This window comes from Agrilus planipennis, unplaced genomic scaffold, assembly GCF_000699045.2.
Source record: "Agrilus planipennis isolate EAB-ADULT unplaced genomic scaffold, Apla_2.0 scaffold15, whole genome shotgun sequence".
Lineage (NCBI taxonomy): Eukaryota > Metazoa > Arthropoda > Insecta > Coleoptera > Buprestidae > Agrilus > Agrilus planipennis.
The window spans coordinates 610,469-625,495 of NW_020438871.1; the positions used below are offsets into that span (position 1 = coordinate 610,469).

Below are 15,027 nucleotides of genomic sequence, written 5' to 3' on the forward strand. Positions count from 1 at the left end.
CTCTATATGGGCGAATCAAGTAAATGATACTTCAGATACTGATGAATGGCCATTACTATCATTCGAAGAATTATTAAGAAGGCCGGTACCTTCCTCACCTTATTACATGCTTCCTTTAATACCATCTACAATTCCAACTACTCCTTCCACAAGTTTGTATGATCCTGTTTATACTAGTAATAATAGTCGTTTACTTCAAGGGGGGGGAGAAACAAACCAGTCCCAATATTTTCGTAATCACCAAGAGATTTTTCCTGGAACGCTTTCTTCTGAAAATTCAGAATCGCCTTCTGACGACTTTTATAGAAATTTACGCCAAAATTTAGAGCAAGCTATAGAAGCTGAAATTGAACAAGAAATTAATCGATCTCCAAGAAATTATCCTTTGGATTCATTAAGTGATGCTTCTCTTACAAATTCCCCATATTTAACGACTTTACCAATTGGATACTTGCCGATTTCTGGAATATCTAACTTATTTTCACAGGATCAACAAGATGAAGAAGAAACAATTCGATTATCTCGGAGAGAAACTCTTCTACCAGAAAACTTTTTTGATCAAGATTTTCATGAGACACTAAGGATTCCTGATGGCTCAAGACCTTATGAGTTAATGGAACCCTGGAATTTGGAGCAAGTTGAGGAAATTTTTAGAGCTAGTCAGGAGATACAAAGTGGAACATCAAGTGCTTTGCTAACAGGAAGATATTCCAATTTGCAAGAACCTGAAGCAATACAGGGACCTTCATCATTACAGTCATCTGAAGAAATCGACACAACAGATCCGTCCTATATTGCAATTGAACAAAATTTAATGAGACTAATGGATTCGCCAGAAAGTCCTCGAAGCCCTCGAGAAAGACCTCAAAGATTTATTGACCACACTAAAAACCATTTCTTAAAACGCTAATGTTTTTTAATTGATTATAAATTGATTATAAAGTTACATATCTTCTAATCATTCACCACTTACATTTGTTCAAACAAATTGTATTTGAAACCAAATTAAATAAATAGATCATTTTGCAGTCGTTTTGTTGAAATTCTCCTAAAACTGAAGTTGGACACGAATACTTTTGCTGAACAGTTGGCAAATCTATGTTTACCCAGCAAGACAACAAGGTCACACCAACATACATATCTACATAGCGGTATACAGCAGTTACAAGCAAAAGTATACAAGCAATGAAGTAAGTGAATTTGGTACCAGTATAATTTTTTGATATTTACAGCCTACCAGATGGTTTACATTTTATGTTTATATTTATTAGCTTTCTAAAAGTACTGGTGGAGAATTAAAATACAAGAATATTAAGCATATTACATTTGCCAGAAAGTTTGATTTGTTTAAGTTTGATTATTCAATATGGCCGCATTGGCGTACGCATAAGAAGTGCTGTGGAACTGTCGCAGAATACTACCAGTAATTGCAGTAAACATTATGGTGATATTTGATTGAACAGATAATTGATGTACACGGCATTAGATCGTTATTAATTATTAGATTATTGTAAGTAGTTCACGCATGTAACGTTTGTTCTTTGTGGTGACTAAGCAGTATTGCACATTCTTCCTCAAATAACTGTTAACAGTTTTGTTATTTTCATTACTACCTTTTATAAAATATTTAAATTTAATACGCCTTCCTTTAAAAACTTAGTAATATATATATTAAATTGCGTGTTGCATTTGTTTTAATCAGCTGTTTTATCAGTTTGTAATGCACTGCTGCAGTTCATTCTTATTTTGCTTTTTTGAAGACAATACGATGATTTATTTATTATTTATGATGACGATGTACATATTTACTTAGTATTTTTTTTGTAGAACAAGATGGGATTTGTAATTTCAAGTTTGATGATAGTGTACTAGGTAGTTTTATTTTGGTAACATGAGGATCGATCGTAATCGCATTCGCAAAGGTACTTCAGAAATACCCCCTGAATGCGAGGGGCTTATTGAGAAGTTATTACTCTGCAGTCACTTGGAACTGTTGGAGGAATTATCTAAAATCAGTACGTGGACATTTGGAAAATGTGAACTTTATCATTGGATCAACATATTGGATACTTTTGATAGGATACTAGAAGAAGCTGCAGAACCTTTCCCTGATAATAAATGGGCTCTTAATTGTGATGTAAATTATAATAGTACAGTAAGTGAACCAGTATAACATAAAATAAGCAAAAAGTAACATACAAATGATAATTAAAGTAAATCAGTAATTTTTGATCTAAATAAAAAAAAAAAAAAAAAAAATAANTTTTAACCAACTTTATTTACTTACAGCATCAAATTTAGGTAATGCTATGGACGAGCTTATGCGCCACCAACCAAGTTTGAAAGCAGATGCTACAAGAGGCATAATTAAACTTCTTCATGAACTCTGTTATTTAGGAACAGAGTCTAAATATGTCTGCTGGAGACCACACAGTAAACAAGATCCTCAAAGTACTTCAAATACACCTAGACCTTCCACTACCACTGAGGGTAAAATTCATAAATGAACTTCAAACCAAAGAGTATTAAATTTCCTTTTAATAGGATCTTCGGACGAAGAAGATGACGATGAAGAAGAAGCCTCAACATCTTCTCAAAATCAGAGTGATTCTCAAGTTCACGGAAGAAGCGATAACAAAACCCCTATTGCTTTAGTCGATTATATTTTGAACGTTATGAAATTAATCGATGCGATTTTAAGTAATAATTCTACAGACGATCACTGTCGTGAATTTGTGAATCAGGGTGGTTTAGACCCCTTATTAAAAATTCTTGGTCTACCCAATCTGCCCGTCGATTGTCCTGTAACAGCGTCAGCCCAGGCTGTCGCATCCGTCTGCAAAAGCATCTTAAACCTTGCGCATGAACCTAAAGTCTTAAAGAAAGGACTGGAACAGTTGAATGAAGTCTTGCAAAATTTAAAACCCCTTTACACGAGATCACCAGATGACCCTCCTGGATCAAAACTATTACACGAATTGGCGAGTGCTACACACTTAGATTCTGCTTTTTCAAATGCAAGTGTAACCCCTCTTCTGCATGCAATGGGAGCTGCACATGGTTATGTTCTAATGTTTGTTCACGTTTGTCGAACTAGCCAAAGTGATACTCGCGCCCTTTCTCTTCAACATTGGGGCTCAGAACAAGGACTTATTGTACTTAAAGGTTTAGCTGAACTTTATACTTCTCTTGTGTGGGAAAGTACTCTGCTATTAGCTTTATGTAGCGAAGATGTTATCCACGGAAAGACATTTGATTGCGATTTTAATCGCGAAGATATGAGGAAACTTAATATTCCAGATCCAGATAGGGTAAGTTGTTTACTAATTTGTTTAAATAATTTTCTAAGACAACAATTGGTTTTTAATAACAGGCCGAATGTACTTGTGCTACTACTGAAACGCCAGTAGACACGACAGCGAACGTCGCTTATGCCATGAGAGGTCTTTCGACAAATCCTCCGCCTCTTTGTATGGAAATAGATGGCGAAGCAATAGCTATCAATAAGCCGACAAGCCAACAGTTAAAATACATAAAACCTCTTCTTGGCGCGTCCTCGCGATTAGGTAGAGCTTTGGCTGAACTGTTTGGCCTTTTGGTTAAATTATGTGTAGGTTCTCCAGTTAGACAACGACGCGGTCAAAATATAGTGTCTAGTCCCCCTTGTCCAGGCCCGTATGCCAAAGCTGTAGCCACCGCTTTAAATTATCTTCTTGCCAATGGTCTGAATGCAGAAAAATTACCTCCAAGTCCTATTCCAAAGTTTAGGTTGACATTCCTTATATGTAGTGTCGGTTTTACGAGTCCCATGCTTTTTGACGAAAAAAGATATCCATACCATCTGATGCTCCAAAAATTTGTCCAACTTGAAGGTCTCACTACATTCTTTAACACGTTCAAATGGGCCTTAAGTGCTGGAGGTACTATTCCTTTTGATGAAGGCATTGAACATGCTGATTTACCAGAAGGTACTGGTGAATTTTTGGATGCCTGGCTGATGCTTCTTGAAAAAATGGTTAATCCGAAGGCCATTCTAGAGTCTCCTCATGTTGTTTCTTCAAAATCGAATTCAGCAGCTTTTAAAATGACAGCATTTGACCCTCTTAAATACCTAATACAAATGCAAAAATTGGCTTTTGATGCTGTTATGCTTCTTTGGGACAAACGTCCTTTACCTAACTATGGATTACGTATGAGCGAATCTATTCTTACCATATTAAGACACATTCTAAGAGCGGAAAAAATTATCAACGAACGTCTGAAAGATATGGACAAAAAATCCGAGCCCGCTGCTACTTCCTCCACAAGTAGAGAAGTCGATGTTAATCAAGATCACTTAAGGCAACTTATGGACATGGGGTTTTCACGTGAACATGCCACAGAGGCTCTTTTACATACTCTAAGTTTAGAGCAAGCCACTGATTACCTTTTAGCACATCCCCCTAACCTGGTAAGGCCAGGAACATCTACTATGGATGTAGATGAAGACGAACAAGTTATGCAAGCAATTGCATTGTCTTTGGGAGATTCGGTATCTGGTAAAAAGAAAGAAGAGTCTGTTGAAGACGATATGACACCATTATCAAGAGAGAAAATAAACGAATTCACCTCGAATGCTTTACAAAATACCTTGTTACTTATTGAACAAATACCGGAAGTTGTTTATAAAGTTTGTGACCTTTTGGTTACAATTATGAAAAGAAACGGACCTGACTTTAGAGACGAAGTTCTAGATAAAATTCTTACCATAATTCGTGGTTATGTTGTAGACATACTCGAAAAAATTTATAACATTTCCTTCAAAGATTTTGTAGAACTTATTTACGATTCACAGAGGGCTCATCGACTGGGGTGTTTCACCCACTTATACGTTTTGTTCTTCGAAGTTCCTTCATATTTTGAAATGCGTATTCCATCCGCCTTAGCAGTTCACAAATCTGGTATGTTAAGAAACATGCTGGCTTTAATTTGTCTAGCAGAACATGCCATGTCAACTGCTGAAAAGAAAGTTGAGCCTAAATGGTTGACACCTTTCTTGCTTCTGTTGGATTCTGTAGGAAAAGTAGCTACTTGCTCCCAAAGAAAATGGAACATGCACTTAGTTACAAATAGAGTTTGGAAGTGGTATGATTTAGTAACTGGGAAGTGGACGCCATACTCTACAACCAACAACAAACTTATTAATGAAGCTTACTGGAATGGAGAGCAAAGTATTAGAGTAACGTGCGGAAGACGAAGATATACCATAACATTCTCAAACATGTTACAATGTAACGACGAAAGTGGAAATAATCGACCAATATCGATGACACCAAGGAACCTCCTTAATGATCAAACTCAAGAACCAATCGAAATGGCAATTGCTGATGATTCACTGTTAAATGAAAAAGAACAAAAACGTTGCAGACCTGTGCCGAATTTGTTAAGAAAACAAAATATAGAACTTGTAAAGATCTGCGTTAAACTTATGCATCTTCAGATTGATAAAGACCTTCTGCATGCCATTATGCGTGTCTGCTTACGTCTTACAAGAAGCTTTGAAATTGCGAATATATTTGTACAAGAAGGTGGTGTTAGATGCTTGTTAAATATGAGACAAACAGCCGCATTTAGTGGCTACGGCCCGCTAGCTACCATTTTAATCCGTCACACTTTAGAAGATTCCCAAACATTGGCACACGCCATAGAAAAGGTGATCAGAGGTCGCACTTTACCGTCAATACCTCCACCTTACAGAGAATTAATGTATATGGTTAGACAGATTGGTGGTGCTGTGACACGATCTCCAGAGACTTTTTTCCAAGTAGCCAAGAACATTTTACGTGTTGATTGTAGTATATTTAGAAGAAACGATGAAATTGATTCACGTTTGCCTATGCGTGCCGAACCATCGAAACATTCTCACCCTCCAAATATGGAAGAGTTTTCTATAAGAGTAATTTACGATTTGTTGAATGTCTTGGTTCAACCTTTGGAATTAGACGCCCCAGATATAAGTGAAGCTTCAGCATCTAAAAAGGTTAATAGCAAACAACGTGAAACTATGTACCAAAGAGCTTCGTCTCTTCTAAGTGGAAATGGAAGTTCAGAAATGCTCAACATCGACAGTCAAGATGATTCGTCTTCTACACCTATTATGAGAGTGAAACTGACTAGAAACGGAAGTGAAACAAATATAGATAAAAAATTGGAGCAAGAAATGGCTCGAAAACCTTTACTAGCAAAGCACACTATTCTGAAAATACTAGCAGACGCCGTCGTTTCTTATGGAGCTGTAGCCAAACTTGTTACAGACTACGTGTTTAAAGCAGGCTGTTCTGAATTTATAACCGAAGACTGTACTGCATTAGCTTTCATGTTTGACAAACTTCTTCCTATAACCGAAAATAGTTCTGATCGCGATTGCTCTATGATGTGTCGTATGCTGATAGCAGCCATAGCATCCTGCAATCACTCACCTGAAGCGCAAATAACATTGGTCGGAGAAGTAAAATCTGCCTTAATAAGGGCACTCATGATGCAAGAATCAATAGAAAAACACACCCAAGTTCAGTTGTTAACTGGTATTATTTGGACAGTAATTGAAAATTGCCCACCTGCCAATAACCAAATGAGAGTCCACAAAGCTCAGTCAATGAGTAGTGGTCAAATGAATAACATGGTGAAACTGATGTTAAAAAAAGGAATTTTTAATGATTTGGCCCGGGTTCCACATTGTCTTGACTTGTCAAGTCCGAATTTTCCAGCTACTGTAAACAGTGCTCTTAAACCTATGGAGGCTCTGTCTAGAATTGTGAATCAACCTGTGACTGGTAACGCATCATCAAATAAATCAAACAAAAAGAGCTCTCATAATAATTTAGATGATACTGGGGTCACACAAAGTGGTACCACATCAACCGAAGCTACAAATGCACAGGTATAGTTCCGTTAATATAATTCTATTTTAATTAAGTTATTTCAATAATTATTAAATGTTTAGGGTGAAGAAACCATCGAGGATACAGAAAATACAGACCACGACATTTCTGCAGTAGCTTCAAGTTTAGAAGCAAATCCGGAAGCAACAAATGTCCCCGAAGAAAGCGACCATGTTTTAGTAAATATAATGGATCAGTTACTCGAAAGAGGAAATGGTGATGGTGGGAGCCGCAGTTATAGTGAAGTTGCGTCCAGTAGAAATCATCATGGTATGGATATTGATGAAGATGCTAACATGAGTTATGACAATGAAAGAGACGCTACTGTAAGTTAAAAGTAAAAGTAATTAATAATACATTCCTTTAATGTTTATATATATAGGAAGAGCTTATGAGTACAGACTCTGGAGACTCAGATTCAAATGCATCTGATCAGGAAGTAGAAGACGACGATAACGAGAATGATGTGGATGATGAAGATATCGACGAAGGGGATGAAAACGACGAAAATAATTACGACGATGACGACAATAACGAGGGTATAATTTAACCCCTTTTTGTTCCTGTTTATAGTTTTTGTTCTTTTTTTTTTTGTTCCTTTTATTTTAAGTTTATTTGTTTTACAATTTTCAAGGAACGGATAATTTCGATGATAATTCAGGAATTTTCCATATAGCTTCAAACACAGACAGGGACGATGATGACATTCTAATGATTCAATATGCTGAACATGATACTGATAACGAAACCCTTCCTCGTGTACGCTGGAATGAAAATGGATTTGCTGTTCCAATATTCGATGAACCCAGCAACAGTGCTGATCAATCAGGTTAGCTATTTACATTTTTCATTTGTTTGTTCTCTTGTCAATTTAATATAAATTTCTTTAAATTTAGTTCCGATTATTCATCCCCTGTTGGTCTCCCGTCACAACAACGAAAATACAACAACCACTGCTAACAGAAATCAACGTACCAATCGCGCAAGAAGATACCAGTACCTACACTTCAACCCGAGAAATTCTAATCCACCTGTTATCTTACAAAGGTAAATTGGGTTTTTGCAGTGTTTTGCAATTACATTCTAGATATGCATTGTCCCTTTCTAGACTTCTGGGTCCAGCAGCGGCTCAGAATCTTACTCTCGGAAGCAACCAACTCATGAATTCTCCTGGTACCCATGAATCAGCTAGAGTAGTGGTTATGGACAACTTCAGCTTATTTCCAACCGCAGAAGAACAAATAGATCTTGTTGACCAGTCTGGATACTTGTTTGGTCCTAGTTTAGCAGCCACATTAAACTATGTACCACCGTTCCTTCACTGGTGGAATGAAGAATCAAAATTATTAGACGTAGAGTCTACCTATGACATAACCATTTTGGTATGTTATAAACTAATCTGTCCCTTGATCAAAGCGAGAAATGTTGAAATGGCTGAAAGAAAACGTAAACGAGAAGAGGAGGAAACTAAGTCGAACAAAAACAAACAGAAACCTGAGGAAGGTAAACATGAAGAGCCCCAAATTAAGAATGCATTCGACTTAAATGTTACTCTTCCTTCTGTAGAAAATGTTGAAATCGACTCTGATAATAACTCAGAACATTCTTCTGCACAAGTTTCACAGGCAAATAATGAACAATCTCAGTCAGGTAGTTATATTTAAAAAAAGCATCTTGCGTGCAATTGTAATTAATCTGTCTATTAATTTACAGAACCCGAGCGAACGATAATATCAATTCCTACACTTGCAAATGTGGAAAATACTTTACAATCTAACAGTGTCAACCAGCAAGCATGGCAAATTGATCAACCAATCCCTGACTTGTCACAGAATCTAGGAAATAACGAAAACGGTTCCACCTGGGTGCATGATTCTGATTGCATTACCGTGGGTGGCGAACAGGAAAATCAAATAGGACAACCGATTCCTGTCGTTCATTTACCATCAAGATTTGAGAATGTAGAGAATGAATCAGGTTGGATGCGCGAAAGCAACGACGCTATTCCTAACAGAACTTTGCGTAAGTAAATGTATAATATTACCTGTTTACTTTTTTGTTATTTTTAATTACATTTAGAACAAATAGCAGATGCAGATCGAGTCCTACAAGCACTGGGAAATATCGAATTTACTTCATACGAGCCTATTGAAGTTCCTGATTTTGTTTCATCTTCCAATTCAAGAGACGAAATACCTCAATTGCCACAAAATTATTTTTCTCGCATTCCTACTCCTCCACCATTAGATTTTGGTTCAGGAGGAGCTACTAATGCTCCTGATGATAGTAGACTCCCTGTTTCTAATGAAAATGAAGAACTAGAAGATGCTGAAGACAGTGAAGATAATGAAGAGGATCGTAATGCAGCAAATGCAGAGCCTAGATTTTCGACGTCCATGTACCCGAGCATTTTTTCGCTGATAACAGTTGATGAAACAAATGCTTTACAACAAAGTTTAGACAGTTTACGTTCTAGTCTTCGCGAAAGGCAAGAAATATTTGAACGACGACGTCAAGAACAACAAAATGTGACTCAGCAATCTGAACAACAGCAAGAAATTAGCGACACAGTCGTGCTGGATTCTAATTCATCTGAAAGTGAAACATCTTCAAGTAATGTCGCTGAAACTGCTTCTGCTGCTGCCGCTACTAGCAGAACGGTTACAACTGAAAATGCAAATCCTACATCTTCAAATAACGATTATACTACTGCAACTGATGATAAAAACCCAGTTCCTCAAACTCAAAATCAAGAAGAAAGCTCAGGTGCAAGTCAAATACAAACGGAAGCTGCAAGTGCTAATACTGATGTCATAATGGTAGAAGAAACTGCAAGACCCGCAGATGGAAACGAAGAAATCCCCGAAGGTGTTGATCCATCGTTCTTAGAGGCTCTGCCTCCTGAAATGCGTAGAGAAGTTCTAGATCAATGTAGAATGTTACGACTTCAACAACGTGCTTCTGCTCCCAGTAGCAGTTCTGATCAAGCAGCAGCCGGAAGTTCTGCAGAAGTAAGTCCGGAATTCTTAGCTGCATTACCACCTTCTCTACAGGAAGAAGTGTTGACCCAACAAAGATTGGAACAACAACGTCAAGCTGCTGCTCGAGCAAATCCTGATGAACCAGTTGACGCCGGAGCGTTCTTTGAAACTTTGCAGCCGTCTCTACGGACAATGATCTTGTCAGACATGGAAGATTCACAAATGTCGGCTCTTCCTCCAGACTTAGCAGCAGAAGCGCAAACCTTAAGAAGAGATTGGGAAGCCCGAAACAGGCAAATGATGCAAGAGCGCTTCTTCCAAAGTAATCTTACTACTATTATTCGACAATCGGCAAGAAGTCGTCTAGGAACAAGGATAAATACTCACATGATTCCCCAAAGAGCGCAGTGGGGAAGTTGGGGAAGGGCTGACTTTGTACAAAGTAATTCTGCGCAAAACATGAGAGTTAGAGGAAGACAACTTCTAGATCATGAAGCTCTTTCTTGTCTCTTAGTGTTAATATTTACCGACGACCCAAAGCTTCATACTTTACGACTTCACAGGGTGATCAGAAATCTTTGTTATCATGCACCTACTCGAGAATGGATAGTAAAGTCTTTGCTGTCGATCATAGAGAGAAGTGTTCAAGCAAAACCAGATGAAAATCTTAACAAGCCGTTACGTCGCACACCGAAACCTGGTCCATTAATTAGCAAGCTCCTAACAGATGCTCGACACCTTAATAACGGTGCCAGTTGGTTAAATATCAGGATGGAGGCTGCTTTAGGTTGCCACGCAAATGTATTTTTAGTTAATCGTATACCAGGCAAAAGAAGCGATCGTTCAAATGCAGCAACTGTTACCATTCATCCTCAAGCTGCACCGATTGTTTGCAAAAATGCGTTGGATTTACTGATATCACTCTCCAAAAGTTTTCCTACGTTTCTAGTACCGATTAGAGTAAGGGAAAAAGACGACAGTAAACCAACACCTTCTCCTTCTAAAATTAGGCCAGAAAGTACTGATTTCTGGGATATGCTTCTCAAGTTGGATTCTGCTAGCAACAAGAAAGGAAAGAGCCTGGCCAAAGTGCACACAAACTTGAGTCTTTGCTTAGACGTAGAAAACACAAACGTTACGTTCGAACAATCGGCTTTTGGACAATTACTTACTATGCTATCCTCTCCCATTATTTACCGTAGTATGCAACTGACAGATAAATTGCTTCGATTATTGTCTGTGATAACGACTGGAATGCCCGACCTAACTAAAAATACTGGATCAAAGCCGAAAAAGCAAGTTCCTAAATTTGATTGTATTACAGCTCCTGAAAGCGCTCTTAATCTAGCAGTTAAAGTTCTTACTTACAAGAGTTGTTCTGAAGAAGGTCTCGAAGATGTAACAAATCTTTTATTGAATTTATCCAACTGCTCCTTGGTAATGAGTTACACTGTAAGTCCGTTTTGTTTATTGACAACTTTTGTTATAAAGTAACGAATTGTTTTTTTGTGCTAGATTTTTAATCTTCTGCTTAATGGTGCTATTCGTATTGGAGAAACTGTCAAGGAACAAATCCAGAACATGTTAGAAGAACTTAGAAACTTAAACAACGCTCAAAAGAAACGTAAAACTGCAGAAGATCCTGGACCTAGTACATCAAAGGGTGTAGTATCAAATAGATTCACCAAAGAGAACGTGGTAATTACTGCTTCTTCAAAAGTTAAAACATCTTGTGATCTTCAGTTACCTTCAATGGCCCCACTGACATCGAAGACATCAAGTCAAGTTTTCTTCCTGAGGGTACTGAGAGTTATCGTTCAAATTCGGGACGCAATAAAAAAAGCACCCAAGAAAGACGAAGAAGGAGCAACTGACGCAAAAAAAGAAAGAGGTGAAGCAGATGGAAAAGCAACCTCAGAAGAATACGATATGTTTCCGGAAAATGGTTCTAACACTGCGATAGGTAATTTGTCACTAAAGCCTAAAGTTAATTTCTATTTATAATTATTTGTTTCAGTTCCAGCTTTAAGTGATCAATTGAAAAGTTTAGAGTCACTTTGGGAAACTTTAAGTGCATGTCTTTTAGAGTTGGAGCATACTCCAGATCATCATGCAGTTCTAGTTTTACAAGTAAGTAATTGATTACTTTCGTCGTTGAATTATTGTCAACTTGTTTTATTTTAGCCGGCAGTTGAAGCGTTCTTCTTGGTTCATTCTCCACAACAGGGCGCAGGAGACAAAGAAGCTTCCTCCAAAGAAACTAATAAATCTCCCGATAATGACATGTCTCTTTCAAGTAGTTCCTCTGCTACTTCTCATTTCCCTGAACCTGATCAAAACAGTTCAGAAGGAAACGCTAAGACCCCTGTTCCTCCTGATCAGTTGAAATTCTTAATATTTGCCGAGAAACACAGAACTGTTCTTAATCAAATTCTTCGACAGACAACAGCTCATCTTTCTGATGGTCCATTTTCAGTTCTTGTCGACCATACCAAAGTTTTGGACTTCGATGTTAAAAGACGGTATTTCAGAACTGAACTTGAGAGATTGGATCAGGGAATTAGAAGAGAAGAAACTGCCGTCCACGTACGTAGAAGCAATGTTTTTGAAGATTCCTTCAGGGAATTGTACAGAAGGTCCCCTGAGGAATGGAAAAATCGTTTCTATATCGTCTTTGAAGGTAAATTAAACTTTTACTCTTCATATTGATACATATATTACGTATATTACATATTTTATGTTATAGATGAAGAAGGACAAGATGCTGGAGGTTTATTGAGGGAGTGGTATATGATTATTTCTCGTGATATATTCAATCCAATGTACGCATTGTTTACAATTTCCCCTGGAGATCGCGTGACTTATATGATTAATTCAGCAAGTCATTATAATCCAAATCATCTTTGTTACTACAAATTTGTAGGACGAGTAATTGGTAACTTAACCAGAAGCACATTTCATGAATTTCGTGTTAATAATAATTGTTATTTTCTTGCAGCTAAAGCCATTTATGACAATAAACTTCTAGAATGTTACTTTACAAGGTCATTTTATAAACATATTTTGGGAATTCCTGTCAAATATACTGACATGGAGAGTGAAGATTATAGTTTTTATAGGGGTTTAGTATATTTAATGGAGAATAACATAGAGCAATTGGGCTACGATCTAACCTTCAGTACAGAAATAAATGAATTTGGTGTTACAGAAACCAGAGATTTAATACCGAACGGCCGAAATGTTCCTGTTACGGAAGAAAATAAGATGGAATATATCAGACTTTCCTGTCAGATGAAGATGACTGGTGCTATAAGACAACAGTAACTTGTTTAATTGTATCAATGTGTTTGTTGTATTTCTAATTAATATGTTTTAGGTTAAACGCTTTCTTAGAAGGATTTTATGATATAATCCCTATGCGTTTAATCTCGATATTTAACGAACAAGAACTAGAACTGCTTATTTCAGGTTTGCCCAATGTAGATATCGACGATTTAAAAGCAAATACAGAGTATCACAAATATCAGAGTAATTCTTTACAGGTAGTATTGTTTCTATAGTGTTGTTAAATGTTATTGGTTAACAATTTCCATTTGTTCAATCACACAGATTCAATGGTTCTGGAGGGCCCTTCGATCGTTTGACCAAGCTGAACGCGCTAAATTTTTGCAATTTGTTACGGGTACTTCAAAAGTTCCATTACAAGGTTTCGCTCACTTAGAGGGAATGAATGGAGTTCAGAAATTTCAAATTCATCGAGACGACAGATCCACTGATCGTTTGCCGTCCGCGCACACTTGGTATGTACATGGATAATTTAATTATTAATACATTAACTAATAAGTTGTATTTTAGTTTCAATCAGTTGGACCTTCCTGTTTATGAAACGTATGACAAACTTCGTTCTTACTTACTGAAAGCTATCCACGAATGTTCAGAAGGTTTCGGCTTTGCTTAAACTAATTCTTGCAAGACTGAAGCAAGTTAGAATTCGGTAGAAATATTATAAACGTTGAAGACCAAAAAAAAAATGGGATATTTGTTAATATCATACATAAAGCTATAGATAGATGGAAAACTATTCTAATAATAATAATTGTAAATAAAACCGAATGTGTACAGGGCTGAAGTAATATCTATACGATCGATTTACGTGTATTATATGATATAAACAAAAACATTAAAAGTAATAATTTTTCGAAAAGCGCTGGCAGTATATGTTATAACTGTTTTGCGTGTGCTTTTTCGGTTGACCTTAGTTGAGATTTTTGTAACATAACTCTTTGAAGGCACATGTATTTTTGTAAAGGGCCGAGAGGCAAATAAGCGTGATAGATTGTATTTCATAAGTACCTATAATTTTATTGTTTAGTTTTAACATTTGTTAATTGTAATTATTTGGCTAGAGCGACGATTACTGATATAATAATATTTATAACAAGGCAAATCTTTCCAGTCTGGTTGTATTTTTTTTATACTACATAAATTTTTTTTCTCATTTTACAAGGCGTTGTAACTCTGTTAATTGTAATCTGAATCCATAAAATTATATCTACAAAAGTAATTGAAATAACTGTTCAATCATTGTAATAGGTGTTAACTACACTTCCCTAAAATCTGTGTATGCTTGTCAAATGCATTTTATTTTGATACCTTTTTGTTTCAAATTTTCTAAATTTTTCGGTTGAAGATGTACGTTTCCTTCATGTAACATCTTTTGTGATCTTAAAAAGTTTTAATAAATGTTTCATTAATGTCAGAATATCTTCTTTTATTTTCTGCAATCTACCTTACAAATCTTATAATGTAGTATTTTAGTCCTCAAATATCAAAAGAAATAAACAAGGATTTTACTTTTAAACAAAAACAGATGAATTTGTCGAAAATAATATAAAAAAAACTACAAAATTAATATGACCCATACAAACACAGCACCATAAACCCCATAATCAACGACATCTGCAAAAACCTACGAAATTTCGTTATATTTTACACATGGTTTTATTTAAAGATTTCTATATCGCACTACCTGTGTATAACTACAGTGCCTCTTTTATACTCGTTGATTGCGCCATCTATTAGAAAATAAGAATAAAAAACTTCAAAATTTGTAAGCACGGAGCACT

General features: G+C 36.5%; 1 protein-coding gene and 1 long non-coding RNA gene across 2 annotated transcripts; both read left to right on the plus strand.

Annotated features, from left to right (window-relative positions):
- The first annotated feature begins 1,160 nt into the window (after positions 1-1,160).
- LOC112905399 lies at positions 1,161-2,139 on the plus strand. Its single transcript, XR_003231750.1, has 2 exons — positions 1,161-1,510; positions 1,828-2,139. It is a non-coding gene; the product is annotated as an uncharacterized LOC112905399 (long non-coding RNA).
- A 151-nt stretch (positions 2,140-2,290) lies between these two features.
- On the plus strand, positions 2,291-14,404 carry LOC112905229 (E3 ubiquitin-protein ligase HUWE1-like). The gene is made up of 18 exons (XM_025977219.1): positions 2,291-2,490; positions 2,545-3,311; positions 3,374-6,919; positions 6,983-7,246; positions 7,303-7,459; positions 7,555-7,749; positions 7,817-7,967; positions 8,008-8,570; positions 8,634-8,942; positions 9,000-11,353; positions 11,417-11,864; positions 11,919-12,031; positions 12,086-12,581; positions 12,648-12,836; positions 12,900-13,221; positions 13,278-13,443; positions 13,511-13,701; positions 13,757-14,404. The coding sequence occupies exons 1-18, from the start codon at positions 2,310-2,312 to the stop codon at positions 13,857-13,859; spliced, it is 10,515 nt and encodes a 3,504-aa protein (XP_025833004.1). The 5' UTR covers positions 2,291-2,309; the 3' UTR covers positions 13,860-14,404.
- The last annotated feature ends 623 nt before the right edge of the window (positions 14,405-15,027 follow it).

Bases quoted from the DNA above. Each gene is read 5' to 3' on its own strand.
- LOC112905229 (XM_025977219.1), top strand. From the start codon at position 2,310: ATGGACGAGCTTATGCGCCACCAACCAAGTTTGAAAGCAGATGCTACA. The intron at 12,837-12,899 runs GTAACTTAACCA...ATTTTCTTGCAG, and splicing joins ATTTGTAGGACGAGTAATTG to CTAAAGCCATTTATGACAAT. The intron at 13,702-13,756 runs GTATGTACATGG...GTTGTATTTTAG, and splicing joins TTGCCGTCCGCGCACACTTG to TTTCAATCAGTTGGACCTTC.